At 43.7% G+C, this 26,431-nt stretch overlaps 1 protein-coding gene across 9 annotated transcripts in view; it reads left to right on the forward strand.

The window, feature by feature from the left end:
- Positions 1-26,431, forward strand: part of TIMELESS (timeless circadian regulator) — a 361,230-nt gene that overhangs the window by 224,465 nt on the left and 110,334 nt on the right. For all 9 annotated transcript variants that reach the window (XM_069230703.1, XM_069230700.1, XM_069230699.1 and 6 more), the window contains exons 21-22: positions 16,118-16,200; positions 17,274-17,416. In XM_069230703.1, the coding sequence (XP_069086804.1) occupies positions 16,118-16,200; positions 17,274-17,416 (226 nt within the window). The remainder of the gene's footprint in view (positions 1-16,117; positions 16,201-17,273; positions 17,417-26,431) is intronic.

The raw sequence follows: 26,431 nt of genomic DNA on the forward strand, positions 1-26,431 counted from the left end.
AACTCTATACAGAAAATCTACTGCATGCAACCCGATTTTACATGCCATTAGCTCACACCCTAAGTAGCGGAATCATGCAGTCCCCTATGGGGAAATGTCGGGACTGACGCAACTGCAGTGAGGACAGTAACTTTCAGGCTGAACTGCATATCCTTGAATGGAGGTTCCGTTCCAGGGGCTACTCAACCTTTTTTACTAAAAAAAAGCTAGGCAAAGAATACTTAAGGTCCAACACCAGGCCCTTCTTACTAACAAAGCTAAGCCCCATAAAAGTGCTCCTAAACTGGCTCTCATTATTCCATAACATTACCAGAACCACATCTTTTTTAAAGTTGTCTCGCCACTGGCATATACTCAGTTTAGACACCATCTTACGTGATCACATTTTTAAGAGGCCGCAGATCACCTACAGTAGGGGTAAAACCTTTCGCAACACACTGTACCCTAGTCTCTTGGCTAAAGATATTACACAAACTAATTGGCTTAACACATTATCTCAGGGCTTCTACAAATGTGGACACTGCAATATGTGCCAATTTGCCCTAGACAGATTTAAATTTCATGTACATGTGGGACTTTGTATGGCCCTGTATAGCCTGTTGCTTCATTTTGCTCCTTCGGACCACCATTTCCATCGGAACCGGCAGGCCCACACCAGTGTTTGTTACCTACTGTTGCATATTGTCTTACCATTCCTTGCTATATACCTTTACTTTGAGTGAATGGTATATACTTGATCTGGGGCCTCCACTCTTAATTTATTATTTGTTTTGTATTTCCTATTTTTTGGTTTTGTACAACTGTTTTTTCTCACTACCGTATTCTTCATTGCATTTTATTTTAACAATTTTTGTTTTGTGACGAATTTCCCAATGCAATTCACATTTGCTTTTTTTCTTTTGTTTGACTTCCCTTCCATTTGACATTATTATATATCTTTGTATGTTTCAATCTTACACGCACACATTTGTTCATTTAAATAACCAGCTCTACTTTAATACTTATACTTTTTGTCGCCTATCTTCTGCCTTTACTTTTTTCACTTAAAGACTGGACATTTTAGATGTCTCTAACTCCTTCATGAGTTTGGCATGCTTGTTGAGCATTCTTTTGATTGCATAATCGATTCCTATCACTTCTACGTCCTGACATTTAACCTTGAGTGCCCATGACATGTATGTGGTGATTACGACATTCCTTCTTTTTTTTTCTGTTCTTCCTGCATGCACTTTTTCCGATTTTACGTTTTCTCAGGTCTCTGTTATTATTATAATGTATTGACTTTCCCTCTTGGATTTGCTGTATTCAACTTTGTTTTTCATAAGTTTTTCACACATAAGGTAAGCCCCCTTTGTTTTGTTTGTACCCTAACCACCTGACTGGCACTGTTTTAACGTGGTTTCCCTATGCTAACACAGGTGCTGGGGACTTATCATGGCCCTTTTCTTGTCTCGGTAACACCATCAAACCACTGCCCAGCACTCGCACTATGGCCTTCAAGCCTCAGAGTACTTTTTACCACAATACAAGTACTTATTCACCATATTACTGGTCCCTTTTTCGTATATTTCTGATATAGCACACTCCATTCTGCATGTACAGGGATCTAGGGGCAGAACTTGGCTTCTTTTGCTTTTAATTTGACACGCTCGCTTCTGGCTCTTGCTACTGCGTACTTAGCCTCATACTCCACCACCTGGTTTTACTTACTGCACTTCCTAATATTAGCCCATGTTCGTATTCATTACCCATTGGCTTTCATTTCTACTTACCAAGGCCCGGCGCTTGTTTTACGGCTTCCCGCACCCAGAGCGCTTTTTCTTCATATTACAAGCACATTTTTAAGGTTTTCCACCAGACCTGGTTTTTATTGTTCTTCATTCGGCCCTTATCCAAGCCACTCTACACATACTGGTGTCTGGGGGTACATTTTGGCTTCTTTTGCGAAGATTTTTTTTTTTTTTTTTGTGTTTTTTTTTTTTTTTTACACGCCCGTTTCTAGTTAATGCTGCTTTGTTGTTGGCCATTTGCGGCCTTATACTCTTCCACCAAACTTTAACTCATTGTACTTCCCAATATTAACTCACATTTTTTCTTTATTACTCCATCCGCTTATTTAGGTCCTTGATTGTCGTTCTTGTTTTTGCCATTTTTTCCTCTGCCAGTTCTACAGGGCATTTAGACCGATACTTCACATGCTCCTATTACATCGCTGATCCTTCTACTGTTTGCTACTGTCATATACATTTTTTTTCCTGAACATTTTTTTGGTCCAGTCAGGTCCTAATTTACTGGTGCTTTCATCATTTCTCTTATCTGTAGATTTCTCCGCTCTCGCACATAATATATTCTTTTTGTCCTTCTCGATTGCCAGTACACGTGTGTGAATATTGGGATGCTGTTTCTCTTCTCCTCTTGAGTTCACAGTGGTCTGTCTTTTATTTCTACTAGGGTTATCTGTGAGCACAGATTTTCTTAGTGATCACTGAATTGGGATGTTCATGTAACTTGTGAATTTTGTTATGTTACGCTATGTTTTATTTTTTAAACTGTACGTGTACACAGTGTAATATTATCCTTTTTGGTCTTGTGGTGTTAATCTTGCAGCCTTGAAGAAGTCGTCTCGGACAAAATACATCTCTGCTGCCTTGCTTTGATCTGGGCTAAAAAACATTTCAAACTAACTGATAGGCCACCTGATTTGGATACGTTTGCTGACATTGGACTAGTTCTAAATGCTGGTGTTTTGTTGCTCCTTATAGTGTTTTCTGTGCATTTCCCTGATGGTTCAACATCTGGCAGGCTCTCTGAACGCCAGAGCAGATGAACTCGGCCGACAATTGTTAGTCAATCACTAATGGTGTCTCCATCTGGAGGTGGCACAAGGTCTCTTTTAGGAGTGGGGAAAGCCTTGGTTAGATCTGCTCACCCCGCAGAGATCTAACAATGTCAGCAGTACTGTGTGTTGAAGTATCCAAGGCAGCAATTGTTGGGTGACGCTTTTCTTGAGTGGAACTCAGGCCTCCTCTACGCCTTTCCACCCATACCACTTCAGCCCAGAGTTCTGAAGAAGATCAAGTACAGGCCCAAGTAATCCTTGTGGCTCCGGACTGGGCACAAAGAGTCTGGTATCCCTAGCTCTTGAGCATGACCATTGATCGGCCGATTAGACTACCCCTTCGGAAGGGTTTTCTGTTGCAGCCTTAGGGGAGGGATCTCCACCTGAACCTGTCCAGTCTCCACCTTCTTGTGTGGAGAATGAGCGGTGGCAGTTGACAGCTTTTGACCTTCGGCCCAAAGTCTGTAATGTTATCTTGCCAGCCAAGCGTCCCTCCACCTAACAAGTATACGCCTGTCGGAAGAAGTGTGTGGCATGATGCAAAAACAAGTCTGACCCCCTTTCTGTCCCTCTTTCTGAAGTTCTCTTGTTTATACTTTCGTTGGCTCAGCAGAGCTTGCTAGGGGCACTCTTATCTGCTGTCTCTGCCTTTTTGAGGTTGCCTAATCAACCTTCCTTGTTTGTCTCCAATTGTAAATAGGTCCTTAAAGGCCTTACTCGTTGTTTCCTCCATCTCCTTCATATGCCCCAATGGGATTTGAATTTAATTTGACATTTCTGATGTGCGCTCCTATCGAGCCTTTCCACAATTGTCCTATGAGGCTTTTCTATTTGAAAACAGCCTTCCTTGTGGCCATTACATCTGCCCGTAGGATGAGTGAGCAGCAGGCGTTGTCATCTAAGCAACCCTACCTTTCCATCTATCCTGACAAAGTGGTGCTTCGCACTAGGGCCTCCTTTCTTCCAAAAGTGGTTACACCCTTTCATGTAGGCTAATCCATCACCTTGCATACTTTTTATGGACCGTTGCATCCTTCCAAGGAAGAGAAGACTCCACCGCCTGGACCCAAAAATAGCATTGGCGATCTATCTTGATCGTACATAAGAGTTCCGTGTGGACTTACTCTGTATTAACGCAGTAGCCAAGAAGCAAACACCTGAAGGTTTTGATGCTCATTTAGCTAGAGCAACAGTTGCAACCACTGCATTAGCATGCAGAGTTCCAGTCCTTGAGATCTGTCAGGCTGCATCGTGGGTATCGTTGCACACGTTACCAAACACTACTTCTTGGACAGTAGGGTCCACAGGGATGGTTACTTTGCCCGTTCGGTCCTGCAGGTCTTCCCATTATGATCTTAGGTTCACAGAACTACCTCCAGGGGTGGTATTGCTTAGGTATCTATTCAGTAGTTAAGGGACCTGTAACTAGAAGTCTCCATCAGATTAACAAGTTACTTACCTTCAGTAATGCCTTATCTGATAGACATATTCTAGGTGCAGATTTCTTACCGACCCACCCATCCTCCATGCTCTGGGAACTGATTTCTAGGGACAGGAACTCTCCCTTCAGGGATTTAGCGTTGACACACCAGTTGTCAGTAATCTTCATGGCTCTGCGCTTCTGGTGTGGAAAATCGTGAAAAGAAACTGACGTCCGCGCTCCAGAATGCTGCCTATATAGGACCCGCAACCACGTATCCGGCTTGGACCGTGCCAATGACAGACGTGGAGCCAGTCAACCCCACCTAACAGCCCGCAGGGGTACTGCTCAGGAAAAAATCTCCAGTTCCACACTGACGCCTGGTGAAATTCAAAAGGTAAGGAAGCTGCAACAAGAATGTCTCTTCTAGATAAGGCATTACCGAAGGTGAGTAACTTGTTCTTCAGGCAACATTGCCCCAGTTTCAGACAAACCAACAGCTCACAGTGAGGATGGTCATGCATCTACCAAGGATGATGACTTCATGTATTGCCATAATTCCCCATGCAAGATTAAATATGCATCCTTTACAGGAATGTTTTGCTTGTTAGTGGTCTCAGTCACAAGGTCAGTCGGAAAGTCTAGTGTTGATAGACCACCACACACTTACTGTTCTCTGCAATGGTGGAACACCAACGATCTGTTGAAGGGTTGACCTTTTCTTGACCCTGTTCCCTACATCACTCTCACGAAGGGCTGTATCACAGACTGGATGGGGTGCACACCTGCTAGATGTAACAGTGCAGCGTCTCTGGGATGCAAAACACCAGAGTCTCCACATCAACTACGTAGAGCCCTAAGGCTGTTCACCTAGCGTTGAAAGCATTCCTTCCTCACCTGACTCACAAGGTTATCCTAGTCCATCTGGACAATATGACACAGGGGTGTGGAATTTAATAAAATAGCTACTTGTCCATGGGGCAGGTTGCTTTACCATTCTACTTGTCTTGTAAAACAAAATCCACTTGCCCCTTTGTTGCCATGGAGTGCAGCGATAAATTAAGGCAGCAATCATTATATAAGAGCTCTGTTAATAGCAACTCTGATTATGCTAGAATTCAAATCCTACAATAGTAGGGTTTGAATTCTAGCAATTCACGCATTTTGCCACCTTTCCACAGATCTACATACTGGGGCTGGAGATAGCGTTAAGCAATAGTTCCAAGGTTGGAATGCATTTTGGAGTCTGTGCAAAACTGCTAATTTCCATGTTTTAGTGGTTTTCACCAGCTTTTCTCTAATCTTTTCCCACACTGAGAAATGTTGGAAAATTACTCCTGACAAGAACAGAAATAAACCTTTCTCCACGGTTGGGGAAAAAAGTGGTTGGAGTGACAGTGAACTTGTAAGCATCCAACAGATTTTTGCATGAGCAAATCTGCATATTTGCTCGTACTAAAATGCAGTTCACAAATGTTTTCTAGGAGTACAATTTACTGGCATACTAAATTATTGTGAATTTGTGAAAGCTGTACATCTGCACTAACACAAGGGCATATATCATGGATGTACTTTTGTGACTTTATTTAACATTTGGGCCCCTAATTGGGTATTCAGTTAACAAGACCTTTTGTTTATATTAGAACTCTGTCTTTCTCTTTTTCTATCTATAGACTGGCTTCACTGTGAATGCCTGCATTCTGCTCTTTCACAAGGAGCATATCAGCACACAAAGTAGTTGTTTTCAGTGCCAGAGACTACTGTGGCAATGTGTGTGTTTTTGAGACCAAAAATATTATTGCCTTTTGCCAATGTTTGTTATAATGATGAGGGCCTGGCAGCTCTCAACAATAAAGTTTTACAAAAACAGCTCTCAACAATAACGTTTTACAAAGATCATGTGAAAACTAGACACACTTTTACAAATCCAAAAGGCTAACCACCAATGTCATACCTATTGGTTTTTCCAGTGATTGTTTTTTTTTTTTTTTTTTCATGTTTCCCATATTTTTGGGAAACACTAGCATGCATCAACACGTTGTAGTGGCTGATGCTTCAAAGAAATGGTATCTTAAATTTCACAGTACTTTAGCAAAACGTTTTTTTCATAGTTGCATTTGTTGTGAGCATTTTATTTATTTGAAAACAAAGACTAATCAATCTTATTTTAAAGCTTTGCATGTAATCATAGAGCATTCTGGGAGCATTATACATAGCCTCATATTGTTAAACTTTGCGAACGTGTGTGCACATTTCTATACTGGAACCACCGTCCACAGTGCAGTCGGAGCTTACAGCATTACCCTAGAGCGCTCACCCTAATAATAAAGGCTTTGCATTAATAAACAATAAATACACCTGTTCTGCAGACAATGCCCTTCATTGATCTGTAATGTGGTCCTGTGAACTAGCAGCCAAAGGGTTTGTGCTACACGGGGTTGGTCCTACTTGTCCCAAGGACAAAATAAACACAAAAACCTGTTGCCCTTCACCCTAAACTATATGTCCTGGGAGTCCGGCTATAGGAATTTCACACCCCTGATGACTGCCATGTATTACCTACAGAAACAGGGGTTGGTGGGGGGAGACATGGTACTCCCATCTCAGATCATCTGGAAGTGGGTTCTATATCACAACATTCACCTGTTAGCGGAATACCTTCTGGTAACAGACAACAACTTTGCAGACCTGCTCAGCAGGATACAGCAACAAGTCCTCGAATGGGAACTCCACCCACAAGTTCTTGTACCATACTTCCACAAGTGGGGTTTTCCAGACCTTTTTTGCCACAGCTGAAAACGCAAAATGCCCAAACTTTGCCTTCAGATTTCCACACCCACTATCCAAGGGATATTGCCTACGTTTTTCCACTTCTCCCACTCTTTCCATTTCTTGTTCAGAAGCTCAGACAAACATTTCTCACAATGATTCTAGTTGTCAGTCTTGGTTCACAAACCTGTAAACATCTCTGTAGTTCAGCACGAGAAGCTCCCCAATAGGCCAGACCTTCTCACTCAGAATCAAGAACAAATCAGACACCCAGATCCCCAAACTCTCAACCTAGCAATTTGGCTCCTGAGTTCATAGTTTGGCTACCTTATCTTACCGCCTTAATGTGTAGACATTCTTAAGGAAGGACATAGACCCACCTCTAGAGCCTGTAATGCAGCAAAATGGAAGCATTTTGTTTACCACTGCCATTCAAAACAAATTGTCCCTTTCAAAAGCCACAGTGCAAGATGTTTGCTATATACGTCACTTACAGAAAGGAAAGATTAGTGTACATTTTTATGCGGTTACATCTAACTGCAGTAACTGCCTACGTCTAAAAAAGGCATCACCTTTCTCTCTTCAAAATTTCAGTCATTTAAACCTTCATTGAAAGATTCAAACCAGTTATTCCACCGAGGGTTTCTCCTGCACCTTCTTGGAACCGTAATATCATACTTACAAGACTCATGAGTCTCCCATTTGAACCTCTACATTCATGCCGTCTAAGGAGGGACTGCTTTACAGTCAATGCTGAGAATGCTAAACCTAGCATGGAAAGACTATAAACATTCACTTTAGTAACATATCCCTATCTTTTAAAAGAAACCAAACTCCAACCTATCAAATTACAGCACCTTCTAGTACACTCCCCTCCGAGGCTTCATTCTCGTGTGTTTTTACTACATATTGTATGTGGGAGTCTCCCCTGAGCTCTGCTCAGTTCAACTATACCTTCTATTGAATTTCAAAGAAATTATCTTTGCTGTACTATATATGATCAACAGCTAACATTTGCTAAACAAATCTCACTGTCTGCAATGTCATATCCAAATATAAAAGGTATTTTCAGGCCATGTGCAAACTGTGGGAAGAAAAGACTGCATTCTGAGGACCTTCATAAGTACTGCATATACTGTCTCTGCCCATCTCGCAAGGTAAAAGATAGCAAAATCTGCTGTATTTTTTCTTAATCCTAAAATGTTGAGATGGGAGATTGTTATAATGGCTTCAGAAACTAAAAGTCGAGGACAATCTAGTTTCTGGGAAGGATAGTGAGGATTCTTCCTCATCTGCATGGAGTGTATATAAAAATGAGAAGTCAGAAGTTCAGCTACCTCGGGAACCTCCACAAAAGGCTTAAAAAAAAGAATCACCATGGGTTTTATAAGGTGCGAAGTCTATCAAACAATCATGAACATAGAAAGCATTATGACATATAAGAGACATCAAAATCTGAGGATATCACACCATTGCCTGAGTTTTTCAAAAAATTCCAAAAAAAGTCTGCACCGTCTACTAAAATATTGTTGACAAACATGCCATTGATGAAGAAATTGTCTACGACACTGTCGACGACGGCAACCACCAAGACACCAGTAAAAATAGTCAGTTAATTTACAAAGACAACCACATTGACGGCAACTTTACTGTCAACGGTCAAGTTAGTCACTACTTCGCCGACGGTAGCAATGTAGATATTAAAAACCGTACCGTCTGCAAGATCATCATTGATGACATTGACTGCGTTGTTGATGACAGAAAAACAAAACGAAGTGGAAAGAAATTCTATTTCTCTAATTCCAGAGCACACATCCCCAAGCAAATTATGCCCATTACCACCTTGAGGATGACTGATGGTGAGGATCTGTTTGGTGTAGCATATAGTCCATTGGAGCCGCATGTTCAATACCAGCAGGATGACGAAGAGAAAGAAGATGATTACTATTGCCAGGATTAATATCCTTCTCAACAAGAGGGCCTGCATTATCAATCTGAATTCCAGTCATTTCCGCAACAGTGTCAGGAGGACATGGTATGTGTACCAAGACCATTAGTAACCGACTTGACAGGACCTAAACAGGTTACGGTGCCTCCCCAATCTCCACATATATAGCCTTTGACTCCACAAATGCCATGTATGCTACCAACAGCTACCTCTCAAAGGAATACACCACAATAAAAAATATTCCAGTAGACAATAGTATGTCTTCAGAAGAAGAAGGGGAACTGAGAGACCTAAATACTGAGTGGGATGATTATTTGCTTCCTGTTTCATCATCTCTGGTACCGCAACCTATTAATTCTCCACCTGAAAAAATAGGAGGATTTCATCATCTTTTTGGACAGAGTGGCGAAGATATTTGACCTTCAGATGACTATGGAACAATCAGACTGTTTCCTGTATGATTTCAAAGAGGCATCTCGCAAAAGCGTAAAATCTATTCCAGTTGCAGATTAGATTTGGGAGAGGGGCATTAAAACAATGAATACCCCAGCAGCACTGGCTGCAGTTTTGCAATGTGTAAACAAAAATATACAGCACCTGAGAATTCTTCAGCTTTCCTAATTGGACACCTGAAGCGTTACACAGTAGTAACGCAAGTGGCCCAGCGTTGTTTGAAAAACCCACCATCACGGATATCTTGCCACCTGAAAGAGAGAGAAGGCACTTAGATAATAACAGAAAACATTTCTCATCTATGTCAGCTTTAATGGTGAGCACATCTTCTTTCCCGATACTTGGACGATATGACTGACATGTGGTCAGACATAGCACCATACACAGCTCGTCTGCCAGATGATGTTAAATCGGAAGCCGAAAAAAAAAAAATCCTACAAAGAGAGCAAACCTCTTTGGAATTCATTGCGCAATGGACATTGCATCCACAGGATTTAGACAGCTAGTTTTACAGAGGCCAGGGTGGCTGACGGCCACGTCTTTCAGACCCGAAATGTAGAGCAAAAATCTAGAACTTCTATGTGACGGTGAAACTCTCTTCAAGAAGCATATTGAAGATGTTTTACAATCAATCAAGACAGAGACTAAGAGCAAACTGCTTGGTTACTTTGCAGTATAGAAAACTACCTTTTTGTGGCGCAAGACGAAGGGGACAGTTCACTTATAGGGGAGGTTATCAGTCATACAGCTATTATACGTACCACGCAACATTCCAGCAATTTCAACCCCAATACCAACAGAGACCGCCTCTTTCAGCAGCCCGTGCAAAGGCAGACTCAAAAAAGAAAGCAAGGTGCGCGCAGCATGTTTGGCACCTTCCTCTAACACGGAGGCAGGCGATGCCTGGCTCTGAATATTTGCCAACACCACCCACACAAAGGGGGACTCTGTCTATCTAAACTTCATTACTATCATCTGGCCTCCAAGACCCTAATCATTAACGACTGTCTTACGGAGGGGTGGGTCAACTCCACATACAGACTTGAACTCTCCCTCCTGGAGTTTTCCAGAGTAATGGAACTGCTATACAGGGGCCCCATCCCCAACAACATCAACGAAGTGGTGTTTCATAGTTGGAGGGCCGTGTTGCGACGCACAGGGTGGTGGAAAATTACCCAACATACCCCACTGTGGCAGGGAACATGGCTGACGGAGGTGACTAAATTGGAGGGCTTTTCTCAATGGGACTTCATAGGGATATCACTAGTCAGTGACCTGTGGTCCGGCTCAAACATGATGACATTCCAAGACCTTCAGTGGAACTACACCCTATCTACAACACAATTTCATAAATTCCTGCAGCTGCGTCATGCGTTAAAAGTCCACATCCCCTAGATTCTCTCCCACACACACCGCCCTGCCCGAATTGAGCCCTATGGAGGCCAAAGTTTTAATGGGGGCTATTGGCTGTGGGGGAGTATCCCAGATATATCGCTCAATCTTACTGAATGAAGATGCAAAGCTCCACGCTTTCAGATCCTGATAGGAGGCATGGCTTCGCCCCCTGCAGGACGAGGACTGGCGAGAAGCCTTAATGGCCTCAAGAACAGTCGCAGTCTCTGCCAGACTGAGATTTATACAGATGTACTACTTACATTGCAGTTACCTCACCCCTAATAGATTATTCCGAATGGGTCTCCGGCCCAATGCAACATGACCACGTTGCCCACACACCCCAGCTGACTTTTTTCACTTAACATGGGCCTACCCAATCATCATTACTGGAGAGCGATACAATCTGAACTATCCGAGGTGGTGGGTCAGATCCTGGATCTCTCTCCTCTTGCAGTTTTGCTGGGGGTAGATGAAGGGATGGGAGGGAAACGAACGGAAAAGAAGTTGCTGAATACAGAGATGCTAGAGGCCAAAAGAGACATTGCTGCACACTGGAAGGCTCCCACTCCTCTTGCACTTTTGAAATAGAGGTGAGGAGTCAATAGGTGTGCTCAGATGGAATGGCTGGTTTACGAGGCGTGGGACTGCCCCAGAAGCACACTAAGATCTGGTCTGAATGGTTGGGAAATACAGGATTGGAAAAAGGCTAAACCTAAGCGGGCGAGACATGCGAACGCTATGCAAGAGTTAGGTTTCTAGATGGAACCTAACTACCTTGTGGCTATCAAAATCATGAAGGACCTATGGTTTAATATGCAAAAGTGACCAATGGTTTATATACAAAGCAATAAAGTTGGTTATCAAAAAAAACAATTCCATCTCCTCCTTAATGCTTCAGAGGCCAAATTTTCAGTCACCTATCTGAATGGAGAGAAATAACAGACCAGTGGGTTTTGGACCTTATTTCATACAGGTATGCACTGGAATTAATTGAAAAACTGCATTTGACGCCACCCCTAAAGTCACTGCATAAGCGTCTGAATCTTCTAAAGTTATAGGTCCAAATCAAGCTCTACAAAGGATCTATAGTGCCTGGAGACCAGAAAGGAAGGGGTTTTTACTCCTGGATCCTGGGAGAACCATTCTGGATTTGCAAAACTTAAACTAATATCTAAGAAAACAGACATTTCACATGGTCACAATTCAAGACCTACTTCAAGTTCTGAACCATGGATATCATTATTATTATAAGATACCATTAGATTTCAAAGATGCTGATTTCCTTTTTCCAATCCACCCACACCATTGCAGATTTTTGAGGTTCATGGGAGTTTACAGTCCTTATCAGTTTAAAGATCTCCCATTCAGTTTAAAATCGGCTCCCCCTATTTTCATGAAATGCCTTGCTCCAGTTGCAGTATTCCTGAGACATAAAAAAACACCAAGTCGTCCCATACTTACATGTTTGCTTGGTCAAGGCACCTTCCCATTAAGCTGCAAAGAAATCAACCAGGGCACTTCTCCGCCTTTTCAACAAATTAGGCCTTTGAACCCACCAAAATAAATCATTCAATTGTCCACAAAAATAATGTTCTTGGTGGCTACAGTGATCGGAGCATATCCAACAGCAAAGAGGCAAACAAAATTAATGCACTTGGCAAGGACAGTACAGGGAAAAATCACTTTCAGTTCACCTATTCAAATCTCTCCTAGGAATGATATCCTCATGCATTCCTTTGATACCATTCTGCTGCCTTCGAATGTGACAACTGCAAGAAAAGCTAGACAGGCAATGGATCCAAACTTGAGGATCCTTTGGCGATACTATTCGAATCACTCCAGTAACACAAACAGCACTTTCTTGGTGGATTCAAGAGACACATCGCTCCACTAGCCTGACCTCACTTGGTAATCACACCAGATGATTCCTTAGAGGGTAGGGGAGCTCATCTTCAAGATAACAAGGGTTCCTGCCAATGATACAAGGATCAGCCGTTCTCATCCGAACAGACAGCACCACACCAATGCATTATAACAACCAAGGGGGCACAAGATCCCAAGCACTGTACTGAGAGGCACAGAAGATATGGAGTGATCGCTCATCAAATCAAGCTGAAAGGGGAGAGCATGTGTCTGGAAACAGAATGTCATAACACACACACTAAGCAGGTTGAAAAACACTGGCCATGAATGGGAAATCAGTCAAAAAGTTATGGCAGAAACCATTCGTCAAAGAGCCACACCAAATCGTGACCTGTTTGTGACTTCTCAGAATCGAAAATGCTGATTCTGTGCAAGCTGTCATCCCCAACCAGGGTCGTGGGAGAATGTGTTTTCGATAGCATGGTCAGGAATCTTTGCCTTCGCCTTTCCTCCAATACCTCTCATAACGAGTCTTCTCAGAGAGATGAAAGTGTAACCTTGCGGGATAGTACTTCTAACTCTGAGGTGGCCAAGGCAGCATTGGTTCACAGAGCTACTTTGCCTGTCAGAGAAACAGCACATCCAGATACAACCACTTCCTTATCTACTAACGATGAACCAAAGCCTAATACTTCATCCAGAACCAAAATGCTTAGATTGTCATCTTGGCTCCTGAATACAATGAATTTGCTCACTTGAACAGCCCAAGAGAGAATGCAAGGGCATTTTGGCCAGACCTAGAGCAGACAGGTCAAACAGGACTTAGTCCTAATTGGAGGCATTTTTGTATGTAGTGTCAAAAGTAAATTGTGTTTCATCTGCACCAGAGGAAATTCTTGCTGACCTATTACATCTGGCACACTCAGGTGTCGCTCATGCCTCAATTAAAGTACATTTGGCAGCCATGTCGTTTTTTTTTTCAGAAGGACATCAACATCACCATCGTTATGGTTTAGCAGGATCATCAAAAAGTTTCTCAAAGGGCTTTTTTGGGTTTCTCTGCTGGTAAAGCATCCTCCTCTGCCCTGGAAATTGAATACAGTACTCTCACAATTAATGAAGAGCCTAGCCTGTTCAAACCCATCCACAAGGTAGAAATTGTTTCTTTTTTTGGAAAATGGCGCTTCTACTGGCACTGACATTAGCAAGGAGAGTAAGTTAAATACAAGCATTCACCATTCAGGAACCTTTTCTGCAGTTCAGGAGTGATCCTACGAACAAATCCCTGATTCATTCCAAAGGTGCCATTAGACTTCCATTTAAATGAACCAATAGTGTTGAAAATATTCCTTCCTGCTCCAAAAAATGGTGCAGAACGAACATTACATTTTTTAGATGTTAAGAGATGTTTGAAGTTTTATCTTCACAGGGCAAGGTCATTTTGTTAATCAGATCAACTGCTGGTGGCAGTCAGAGCTTCTAGGAAAGGTTTTCCACTTTCCAAATAAGGTATAGTAAGATGGATAGCGACAACTATACATATGTCATCAAAAGCTGGCAGACCTGTAAGAGCACATTCTACTAGAAGTGTGCTTTCTTTGCTGGTCTGTCTATGGAGAACCTCAACATGGAAAAGTGGACACACTTTTACGCAACACTACTGCTTGGATCTCACAGTGCTATGAGATGCGACAGTGGGCAGGCACTGTTACGTCATCTTTTCCAGTAAAGATGAGCTCTCATTGTAATTTTCTACCCGCTGTCAACTTTTATTTTGTGCATATTTAACAGTACATATATTTATATATGTATAAGTTTATAATAGATATATATTTTGTTATATAAACACACACACACATCCACTCACCCATACTGTACTGTTTAACTGTTATTTACTCTGATTCAAGCATGTGAATCTATGAAAGATACTAATACTGGAGAACTACATTTACAGGTAAGTAACTTCTTTTCTTCCAGCTTCCATGGCCTCACTTAGTGATTCATCAATGCTGACCTGTGTTTAGTGTGAATCTTTTGATCGACCATGAGGATTAGAGGGGATTCCACCAGATTACTCCAAGCAACATCTTCACTGGAACGCTCTGCCTCTCCAAGGATTGGGAGCTTGGAGAGAAAATGTGCCCAGTATTTCTCTTCTGACTGGTAACAGGTAATGTCCCTGCATCCATTCCAAGCCATCATGGCCAGCAGAATACAATGAATGAAATTGGCCTTTGATATCTCCTTGGCATTTTAAGCCTCCTTATTGGCAGTCTGCTTGCAGCAAGGTAGAGATTGGTATGTGATGTAAAGGAACCAGAAATCTCTATATCTCAACTGTGTATGAGAGGTGCAATGGGTTGTGGGACCCGGGTCTCGAAGCATCAACAGCATTTTCTCATTGGTTGAAGACATGACAGTAGAAATAGTCCATCATCTGCTCATATGAAAAACTCATTCAAAGTTGAGAGAAGCTGTGTGAGCCAGTTTATTCATTTGTAACACTAGTATACCCCTGCTTGTGCCAACACTAATAATGAATTGAGTTATATGTTAGAGTATGAAGGAGAAAGATTATGAAAATGAGGGGTAAGTCTTCGGAAACAGAGCCACATTCAAAGTTCTGAGATAGGCTGGGTAACAGAAGAAGCAAACACTCAGACATGCAGCTTTCCAGTCTCCTGCCCCCATGGGAATGCAGCCTGCACAAAAAAATGTTTTGTATTTCTTTCAAGCAGACTTGTCAGCCTAAGTATTGTCTTCACCTCACACCAGTCATTTGGATACATTCTAGTCACATTATCCCTGCTGCTCCTGTAGAGGGATGATGCTAAAGGTGAAATAAACTTATGATTCCTCTTCTGAAACACCGTGTAAAAGCGTCAATCACAAAGGTTGTAGTCTGACATGCTCATCCGTCTTAAAAATGTAACATAGTTTAAAGGTGGTCCTCAATGGCATCAGGAGGAAGAAGCTGATTTGCCAAAGCCAGTTTGAACTAAACTTATTAAAATGGAGAACCTCAAGCTCCCAATTTCCTTGAGCAGAGGAAAAAGACCAAGGTATGAGCCTCTAGTGCACATTAACCATCTCCCAGAACTTGCTGTACAAGTTATGTCCAGTGGATCCTGGACCCGAACATCCCATGTGGTTGAAGGAGGTAGAAACATAATGTACAAGGAAGACAGTTGCTTGACACTTAATTCTAAATCCATTGATAAAGTATTTATTTTATCTACAGTGTTCTTAGACTCCTGCAGGTCACCATAAAGCTGCATATAAGAGATGGGTGTGCTCCTTCATACTGGCTTCCTGAATTATCCATATTTCTACAGCTGTTACTTATTGTCCCAGGTATCCGTGTTATGATTAAAAGTTAGTATGAACTGGAAGACAGAGTAATGCTCTTTTCAAATACTGTCTTCTACAGGAAAGGCACAGGCATTGTGGTTTGGACAGAAGAACAGGAAACCGAGCTGAAGATGCTATTTGAAGAATATGAAGGAACAGACGGTGAGATGCCAGTTGGTGCTAAGACAGTACAATAAGGATAGAAAGAGTGCCCTAGTTCTTAGGTCCCGAGATCGCCGTTTTGACTCCAATCAAAACATTTTATTTTCCAAATCATTTTTTTTTTACTTGCCAAGTGTGTTCTAATATGTGCACAGTTCTCACTGGAACCTCTCTTCGCAGCATAATTTGTTCCTGCAATAACTAGAGGGACATCGGCACCTTAGATTCCCAATTTTTATTTCTGAACCGATTTAATTGAGTTTTTTCAAGGAAAAGCATGAACACATGCTTGTTGTAGCCAATTGAGCTAATTTTTTTCAACTCCTTTTTTGCAAGTGGTATGTGGGTATTGAACCATTTTATACTCGCCACTTCCTATGGTTGAGACTTGTTTTGAGTATGAAATGCAGGAGTGGTAATTTTTAAGATCATGGAAACCTTCCAACTCTGCAAGGTTACGAGTTGCAGATGTGCAGGAATAGAGAGGCTGTGAACCATCAACAGTTACATTTAAACTGTGGTAGAAATATTTTGTAGTGACCTTCCTTCCTAAAATGTTTCTCATGTATGGTATAATATTGTGGGAAGGAGAGATTTGGATCCACATCTTCCATGGCTAGAACTTTTCTGGTCTGGCTCATCTGTTGGTCTTCTCCTTTGGTTAAACTTTGTCTCTTCTGGTTTGGTTGAGCTACAATATTTCCGGTTTGATTCTTCTGGTCTCTTTCAGCTGTGTCTTTATTTGTGCGGTATGATTGTAGCTCTCTCTCTTGCTTCAGTGTGGCCTTTCCCTTTTTTCTTAGTTACTGCTCCTTCCTTCTGTTTCAAATGAGTTGCATCTCTAGTGATCTGCCGGTTTTGTTTTGTTTCCTGTCTGTCTAAATTGGTGCTGTTTCTGTTTAGCTTTACTGCAACTCTTCCTTTCAGCCTTGCTCAGACGTGGCTCAATTTTTCTGTTTGGCGTGGGTGCAGCTTAGTTTCTTTTTGGATAGACTACTAAATACTGTTTAAATGTTACTTCTATCAGTGGTAAACAGCAGACCCGTAAGTGGCTCTTGTTCCTTTCTCTGCAGATGTACTTGGAAACATAATGAAGATGGTGACTGCCAAGCGCTCCCGTGCCCGTATTATAGATAAGCTAATAAGTTTGGGGCTGGTCTCTGATCGCAAGGAGCTGTACAAGAAGAGGTCGAAGAAGGGCAGATCATCTGGCATAGTATGGCAACTTGTTTTTTTGTAAATTTATTTTTATTGACATTTTTGTACAACATAATTAACATGTCCAATCAAGTGATACCGTAGGATACCCACTGCAGTCCTATCCCCTTCTAGTGTCTCCCCATCCGGGGTAAGTCTTACATTGTTCAAAGAGAGCACGCAGATCTAAGGCACGCCTGTCATCTTGCAAGTGGTGAGTGTGGCCATCCATTTCAGTAAATGAAACGAAGAAAAAAAAACTTTAAACATACAACAAGTAATCCATCCCTGAATGTGTCTGAAGTAACTGATAGGAGTCAGTGGTTGCGGGCTCCCCTCTCTAAACCAGCGGGCGCCCTATCAAGTCCATTCAACGAGTCTCAGTATCTGGTTCCTAAATATGAAAGAGGTGTAGAGCTCTTAGCCGGGGACCACATGCACTAAGGGGAAGACCCCTGGAGAGGAACCTAACCAGGGGGTCCCAAATACAATCAAAACTTCTGCGTGAGCCTTCCCCTTTATCAACCAGACACTCCATGGCGAGGCTCCTCCACAGCCTGGTGAACCACAGGGCTATAGGGGGTGGGTCTGCTCTTTTCCAGAAGGGACTAGTCTTGTCTTCGCCGCTCCTAGAGCTAACCAAAGAATGGCGCGTTCCCGTATGATTGGTGCTGCAGTTCCTGGGCCGGGTATGGCAACTTTTCATCCTCTTGATTCTCAAATGTGCTGGACATGGGCAGAGGCATATGTGGCTGTTAGCCAGGAACATGAGAGGCTGTGATTTATGCAACTGTATGTGACACCTGTGAGAGTTCCCGTTGAATTTGATTTAACTGTGGATGAATGTTAAATTTCAGTTGACCTATATTTATTTCCCTTTGTCTGTAAATGTCTTTAGTAAAGTCTTACCTTTGAATTAGTGAAGTATTTTGACAGCAATTTGAGTCTTGTGATGTCCTCACTATTTTGAAAATGCCTAGCACTGTTAATACGAAGTTTAACGTCCTTCGTCTAAAAAACAAAACAAAAAGGTTCCATTTCAAGCCTGCTTGATCCTGAACCCCTTACTTTGCTTAATGTCTTTCTACACTCAGCCTAGCTTTTATATCTGCTCTCCCCCACTTCCCAAACTCCTCTCCCTCAGATTAGTGCAGGCACCCCACTACATTTTTCGAATTACTGCATTGTTTCTCTGCTTTTGGGACATTATTTTGCTCTGCACCTCTTTAACCCAAGAGTGTCAATTTGTATGGTCACCTAATGTGTGGCACTATCCAGTGTGAGGACATTGTTTTATCGTATCAAGTTGTTAAGGTCCTTCCAAATACTTTAACATTTGTTATCACCATGAGTGTTAGGCCCTGCCTGAGAGGCAATTAAATAAACCTTTGAAAGGTATTTCCAGTGTTCAGATTACCTTTTTCCTCACCATAGTAAGTCCTGTAAAGATTTGTATGTACTCAAGAACAGCATCAGTTCCAATTAAGCTCTGCAAGATGTGCCACAGCAGGCTTGCTACATTTTCAGATCTTTTTATGTTGCTAATTTTAGTACATATAACCTGTCCAGCATTGGACCTCTACTTTGAATTATCAGTTATTGAGCTCAGTCCTCACACTACATATGTATGATCTAGTAACGCTAGCAACAAATCTAAACCAACCAGCCTCTTCATCTTATTTTTGGCATTTTTGTGTCTCAGCCAATGAGTGGACAGGTTACAGGCTGCGTTGCAAGGACACCACAGCGAGGACTCTGTTTAGGCTATTCTCAATGTATATATGTGTACCCATTAAGAAAAAATGTCCTGGGTTTTCTTTTAGTGCTTAATTTGCTCAGTGGCTGTTATATTTATAAGACTGGCAGGTTGCTAACTACTTTCTGGAGAATTAGCCTGTTCCTGTTAGTATGTGCGTAAAAGTCACTCTCTCTATCAAGCACAGCGCTAAAGAGGAACCAGAAGAGCATGTTTTTCTGAAGGATCATTGTATTTATGGTTCTGCATCCAGACTATAATTTTGATGATTGTGCCATATATTGAATGTACCTCCCCTCAAGGGCTCAAAAGCTAGATAAGTGAAAGTAGATCTAGATCTGAAGTTAAGCCCCCCTTTGTTTTACACTGGGGATTCAGCAAAGCCCCCTTCTTCAGTGAGAGAGACTCAGTCACTTTTGTTATCAACTAAGGCTCAGAAAACTAAAATGAACAACTTGCATTAAAAAAAAAACAAAGAGACTGTTGTGATGCTTTTTGGAAAGACATAAGCATAGTCCTCTTCCTTTGAGGCTCTAATGGAGTTTGAGAATGCTTCCCTTTCTCCCCATCACCCCTTGGGCAAATTACAAAGGTGACCTGCTTCCATTTTGTAAGACTCCTAACATAAATAATTTAAGATCTCTGCCACCCCCTGCCTCCTTAGCAGCTACTTGTCAGCTTTTGAAATACCATTGCTAACATTTACTCCTTTGGTGCTGGATCCTCAGAAGTTATTGGCATTCAGAACCCCACTTTGCCCAACTGCTATGTTGAGGCTTTCAGAGTGATGTGCCTTTTACTTTAATGAAATCCTCTCTGACTTTGCCTTCAAGGACTAAGATAAACTACTTATGTGTTTGCAGATCAGACTTTCTTTCTGATGGATACAACTACCTGTGGATTCCTCACCTTATGAATTCTCCCAATGCGCCAGCATTCAACGGAAACTTTCTTCCCAGCTCTTCAGATCGACAAGGATGTCACAGTTGCACAGCTCGCCATGCGACTCCGTCTGACGTCATTGTTGCAATAAGAGGTCCTCGCCGGCGTACTGACGTCAGTTCACTTTTTTCTGTACCTTCAACGCTAGCAGTTTTCTCCTAGCTCTCGAACAGCTACTGTTTCAAAGGTGTCTTATTGTACTTGTTACAATGTCTCCGCCTAGGAAATCAGGTTTTAAGCCTTGTCGTGAGTGCGAGGGTGGTATGTCAGTAAGGGACCCTCATAAAGACTGTTTATGGTGTCTTAGTTCGGACCACGTCGTGGAAGGGTGCGTTTCTTGCCAGAGGATAAATCCAAAGGTGCTAAAAGAAAGAGAAGCTAAGCTTTTCTTAGCAAAAGCGAAGAAAGGACACGAGTCACCAGAGGTCCAAGACAATGGACTCTTCATCTCATAGGTCGTCAAGGTTACACAAGAAGCGGGGCTGGCACGATTCTCTGCGCTGTTCTTCTAGAGATTGGTCTCAAGCTCCGTCTTTCTCTAGACGGCGTCGTACAGCGTGAGAGGTCAGTCCTACTGTCACTCCCAAACCTTACAGTTCTCAGGCTTCTCCAGTGCCATCACTCATCGAGGTGGTCGAGTCCCCGGCGAGTCCTCTGACTCATTTTTCACCTGTGTTGGTTCAGGAGTCCGTGGCACAGGTTTCAGATCTGACCCAAGCGCCGCAAAAAGAACAAAGGTTTCCTTCCTTCCTGACTCCAGGAGCAGATCCGGCAGCTTTTCTCAATGCTGTGTTCAGCTATTGCCCCTGCTGGCGCACCGGCTGATCCTATGGGTCCATTAGCGTTCTCCTTGGGCTCGCCAGCTCCATACAAGTTTGTGCCTTTCTATCAGGCTGAGGGTGCTGGTTCGGCACCAATGACGTCGCCTCATATGACGCCGATGGAGTCAGTTCTGGTGCCGGATGGGTTCTGGTCAGGACAGAGTGTATCTCCTTCTCCTTTGCCGTGTCCATCTGTCTTGAAGCCAGCGTTGTCTGCGTCGGCTAACTCTGTCGACGCCGAGGTTGGAGGCCAAGCTGAGGTCGAGGAGGAGAGCATTGAGGCTCTTGGAAGACCAAGAATACCAGGCACAATTATTGGAGGAAGGAGAGATTTCTGATCCCTTGGGAGGGTTTCAGGGTGTGGACTCAGCTAGTGGACTGGATACCTCCCCTGAGTAGGATCTTTCATCCCCGGGTGAATTTATGGAGGAGGCAGTTTCCTATCACTCTGTCATAAGGAAGGCTGCAGATGTTTTGGAGCTTCTATTGCCATCTTTGGCAGCAAAAACAAACATATTAACGGAGGTATTGCATCCTTCCTCCACTTCGGCGGACCCCCTGCTCCCTTTAAATGATGCTCTTACTGAGCCTATTTGTAAGGTTTGGAGAAAGCCTGTTACGTCGCCAGCTGTGTCCAGGACTGTAGCAAGGAGGTACAGGGTTGCTCCTGGGGATCCAGGATTTTTATCCCAACATCCGAATCCTGAGAGCTTGGTGGACCAGGCTTCTTGTTCTGCACCTGGTTCCTTCCCTGCTACTCCATCAGACAGGGAGTCCAAGAGGATGGAGCAAGCAGCTAAAAAGACTTTCTCTTCTTGTAGGATGGCCCTAAAATCAGTCAATGCCACTTGTGTGCTGGGTAGATATGTTCATTCCCTGAATGACATGGCTAGAGCTGTCGTACCTAACTTGCCTCAGGATATGCCGGGGCAGTTTGACGAGCTCCTTTTGGACACCCAAGCGGCAGCCAAAAAGATAATTCAGTCTGGTCTGGATACAGTAGACTCACTGGCCAGGGCAATGGGTACTTCGGTGGCCACCAGGAGACATGTGTGGCTAAGGTCTTCTGGGTTTTCAACTGACATCCAGGCATCTTGATTGGACCTCCTGTTTGATGGCGAAAAGTTGTTTGGGGCCAAAGCAGACTCGGCTTTAGAACGTTTTAAAGACAGCAGGGCCACAGAGATCTTTGGGGCCACAGGCTTCTGTATCTACTCCCTTCAGATCCTTTTGCAGATTTAAGGGGTTTGGCCGTCGATCAGCTTATCGCGGGAGACCTCAGTCCAGCACGCAACAGCCTACCAACCCTCCCTATAGATCTTTTATAGGGGAGGGTTAGGACACGAGGAGCCACCCAACAGCACCCTGCCTCATCCTCTTCCTCTGGGGGAACACAACAAGGAAAGCAACCCTAGTTTTCCATCTTAAGCCAAGCTTCTCAGGGGGGCAGGATATTTCATTTTCTCCACGAGAGTTAGTCACATTGGACTCTTGGGTACTAAATATTATGTGGAAAGGTTATGCCCTTCCTTTTCGGGAGTTTCCCCCTCCCAACCCTCCCAGTCCTTTGTTCTGTGCAGAAGAACGCAGCAGGAGGTTCAAGTCCTTTTATCAAAAGGTGCAGTGGAGCTGGTTCCAGAGCAGGGAAGGGTTCAGGGTTGCTATTTGAGATATTTCCTGATTCCCAAGAAGGATGTTCGATTGAGGCCTATCCTGGACATGAGGATTTTGAATTGGTTCCTCAAACAGGAGAAATTCAAAATGCTGACTCTAGCGCAGGTGCTTCTGGCGTTGAACAAGGAGGATTGGATGGTGTCTGTCGACTTGCAGGGTGCTTATTTTCATATTCCCATTCTCAAGACACACAGGAAGTATCTCCGGTTTGTGGTGGGGGTCACAACACCACCAGTTCCGGTCCTTCCTTTTGGTCTTACTTCCGCACCTCAAGTCTTCATGAAGGTGATGGCGGTGGTTGCAGTAGACCTCAGAAAGAAGGGAGTATCTGTATTCCCTTACCTGAATGATTGGCTAATAAAAGCCAAGTCCCCAGAGCTTGTGCTGCATCACCTGCAAATAACACAGTTGTTGTTCAACCTGGGCTTTACGGTAAATGTGCCCAAGTCTCGGCTGGAGACCTCTCAGCACCTCCTGTTCATAGGGACTGTACTGGATCCCAACATGAATCAGGCCTATCCTCCGCCTCTGCAGATTCAGGACATTCAGGCATAGATTCCACTGTTTCAAAATGGAGCGGTTGTTCCAGTCCTCCAGGTCCCACGTCTACTCGGTCTGTGTGCTTCTTGCATTCTGTTGGTCACTCATGCACGTTTGCACATGAGTGATCTCCAATGGTGCCTCCGTAAGCAGTGGTTTCAACACAAAGGGGATCTCGAGGAGTCGATAACAATCTCCAGAGACGCTGCAACGGATCTGCGGTGGTGGGTTGTGGACAGCAACCTTTCCCAAGGAAGGCCGTTTTGTTTTACCACCTCCAGTGGCCACGGGCATAATAGATGCTTCCACTCTCGGGTAGGGTGCTCAACTGGGGGACCTGGAGATCAAAGGTCATTGGTCTGCAGTTGGACAAATGTTTCACATCAGTCTGTTTGAATTGCAGGCTCTCAAGGCCTTCCTCCCGTCTCATCACTGTCAGTCAGTTCAAGTGTTGACGTACAACACTACTGCGATGTGTTACATCAACAAGCAGGAAGGAGTAAGGTTGTACCTTCTCTCCAGAGGCGCTCTGGGACTCTGGTCCTGGGCTCAGGACCATCGGATTTGCTTAGTAACAAACTATCTTCCTGGGGTTCTCAACGTACGTGCGGACTGTCTGTCGGCATTTCTCAGCCGATCACGAGTGGCATCTCCATCCAGACCTGGTCTTTCACATCTTCCGGATGTGGGGTTTTCCACAGATAGAACTGTTGGCCACTCGGCAGAACACGCACTGCCCGTCGTTCTGCAGCCTCCAGTATCCGGTGCAAGGAGCATTGGGGGAACGTGTTTCAGATGTCTTGGTGCAACCAATTACTTCACGTGTTCTCCCCCCACCGCCGACTCCCCACCCTTGATTCCTCGAGTTCTGAGGAAGTTTAGTCCAGTTCGGGCTCAAGTCATTTTAATAGCTCCGGTTTGGCCAAGAAGGAAGTGGTACACAGACCTTCTCCAACTTTTGCTGTGCCCTCCGCTCAGCCTCCCTCACAGGGCAGACCGCCTCTCGCAGTTGCAGGGGCATGTTCTACACCCCCACCTCCATAACCTGCACCGACCGGTCTGGAGATTGAACAGGGCAATCTCAGTTCTTTTTCTCTCCCCGCAGAAGTGGTGGATGTTATTTTATCGGCCAGGCGACACTCCATCAAGGCTGTCTATGCCAGTGGATGGTCAAAATTTGTTACTTGGTGCGAAGAGAGGCAAATTGATCCTTAAAAGGCCCATTTATCTGATGTTCTGCTGTTTGCCATTTCTTTAGCACAGAAGGGTTGTGCAGTTGCAACTGTGAAAGGCTATTTATCTGCCCTGTTGGCCTTTCTGTGCCTTCGTGATCAACTTTCCTTGTTTAAATTTCAAATTGTAAGGTTCTTGAGAGGTCTGACTAATACGTTTCCTCCCACTCCGTTTCTCATGCCTTAGTGGGATTCGAATTTGGTTTTAACTTTTTTAATGGGTTCACCATTTAAGCCTATGCATTCTTGTTCATTGAGACTGTTAGTCTTAAAAGCAGTCTTCCTTATAGCTATCACGTCTGCTAGGCGTGTGAGCGCCAGACTCTGTCAAACCTCCCTTTACATCTTTTTATGCTGACAAGGTGGTGTTGAGAACCAGTGCGGCTTTCCATCCTAAGGTTCACTCCCTTCCATATGGGGCAGTCAATTACTCTTTCATCCTTCTACCCTCCTCCTCACCCTTCAAAGTAGCAAGAAAGACTTCATCGCTTAGACCCGAGAAGAGCTCTGTTTTCATATTGGAAAATACAAAAGACTTTTGTGTAGATGACCAGCTCTTCGTTGCATATGTGGGCAAGATGTAAGGCAAAGCTGTCCATAAGAGAACCATATCCAGGTGGGTCATTCTTTGCATAAAGATCTGTTACTCACTGGCAAAGAAGGTTACTCCTGAGGGTATTAGAGCCCATTCCACCAGGGCTAAGTCTGCCACTTTGGCCTTGGCTAGAGGTGTACCAGTGGTGGATATTTGCAAGGCAGCAACTGGGTACCTTCGGTAACGCTTTTTCTGGTGGATACAGTAGCTACATGTGGTTTCCTCACAGTCACACCCCCTCCCCTTTGCCTGTCTGGTCATACCAAGAAATCTTTTACTAGTTTGTATATACGTTTTGGGGATTTTTATATAAATAAATATTGTGTTTATATTGTATTTGGATTGCAATATATATGTTGTTGTTGTGAGGTTGGTTTTTACCTGTCACCCTCAAAGGCATGTAAAAAAGGGTTACTGAAGGTAAGTAACTTGTTTGTCTATGCCTTTCTCTGCATAGGAAGACCCTGAACACTTCACACCTTTGAGAGCCTCATCTTCTAGATGTGGGGATATCAAAGGAAACAATACTTTTTGAAGAAGTTGAATGTTGGGAGCCGGGTTCTGGTTGCAGTCCAACCACTTTCTCCCTTCCCATATCCCCCCCCCCCCCCCCCCCCCTCCCCACCACACACACACACACACACACACACACACACACACACACACACACACACACACACGCACTGGGTTCCTGCTAACCAGGTCTCCAGTGTCTGTGTTCCTTCCCTAAAACAAAGCACCTGGTCACTTGATCCCAAAATGATCAGGCACTTAAGCCCCCTATAAGTCCCTAGTAAATGGTACCTCTGGTACCTAGGGCAATGGTACTGAAGATGGCCCCTCAGAGCTGTAGCACAACTTGTGCCTCTCTGAGGGACCCAGCACCAACTATATGCAGACTTTTGTTGCAGGCTACATGACAAGGTGCTTCCAAGATGGAAAACACTGCATGGCACACAGCCTCTGTGCCATGTGCCCTCAACACTGCATGCAAAATATGTGACTAACCCCTCTAGCAGGCCTTACAGCCATAAGGCAGGGTTCATTATATTACATGTGAGGGCCTATCTGCATGAGCAGATATGCCCCTGCTATGTCTTTGATTCTCTGACATAGTAAGTGATCAGGGAAGACATTTAAATGCATGTGCTGGACACTGGTCATCACAAGTTCCCCCAGCTACATGATGGCTTCTCTGAATCCTGGGATGTTTGGTATCAAACATCTCAGAATAATAAACCCTCACTGACCCCAGAGATGGATTTAATAAAAAATGCACCCAGAGGATACCTTAGAGGTACCCCCTGAAAACCTGCCCAGTTACTGGTGTGTTCACTGACTGGTCCAAATCAGTGCAGCCACCCTAGACCGAGTTCTGACCCCCTGAGATGAGAGCCAGCACTCTTGGAGGCCCAGAACAAAGGCCTGCTGTGGGCAGAGGTGTGACCTCCTCTCCCAGGGAGTACGGACATTC

This window comes from Pleurodeles waltl, chromosome 4_2, assembly GCF_031143425.1.
Source record: "Pleurodeles waltl isolate 20211129_DDA chromosome 4_2, aPleWal1.hap1.20221129, whole genome shotgun sequence".
NCBI classification, from domain to species: domain Eukaryota; kingdom Metazoa; phylum Chordata; class Amphibia; order Caudata; family Salamandridae; genus Pleurodeles; species Pleurodeles waltl.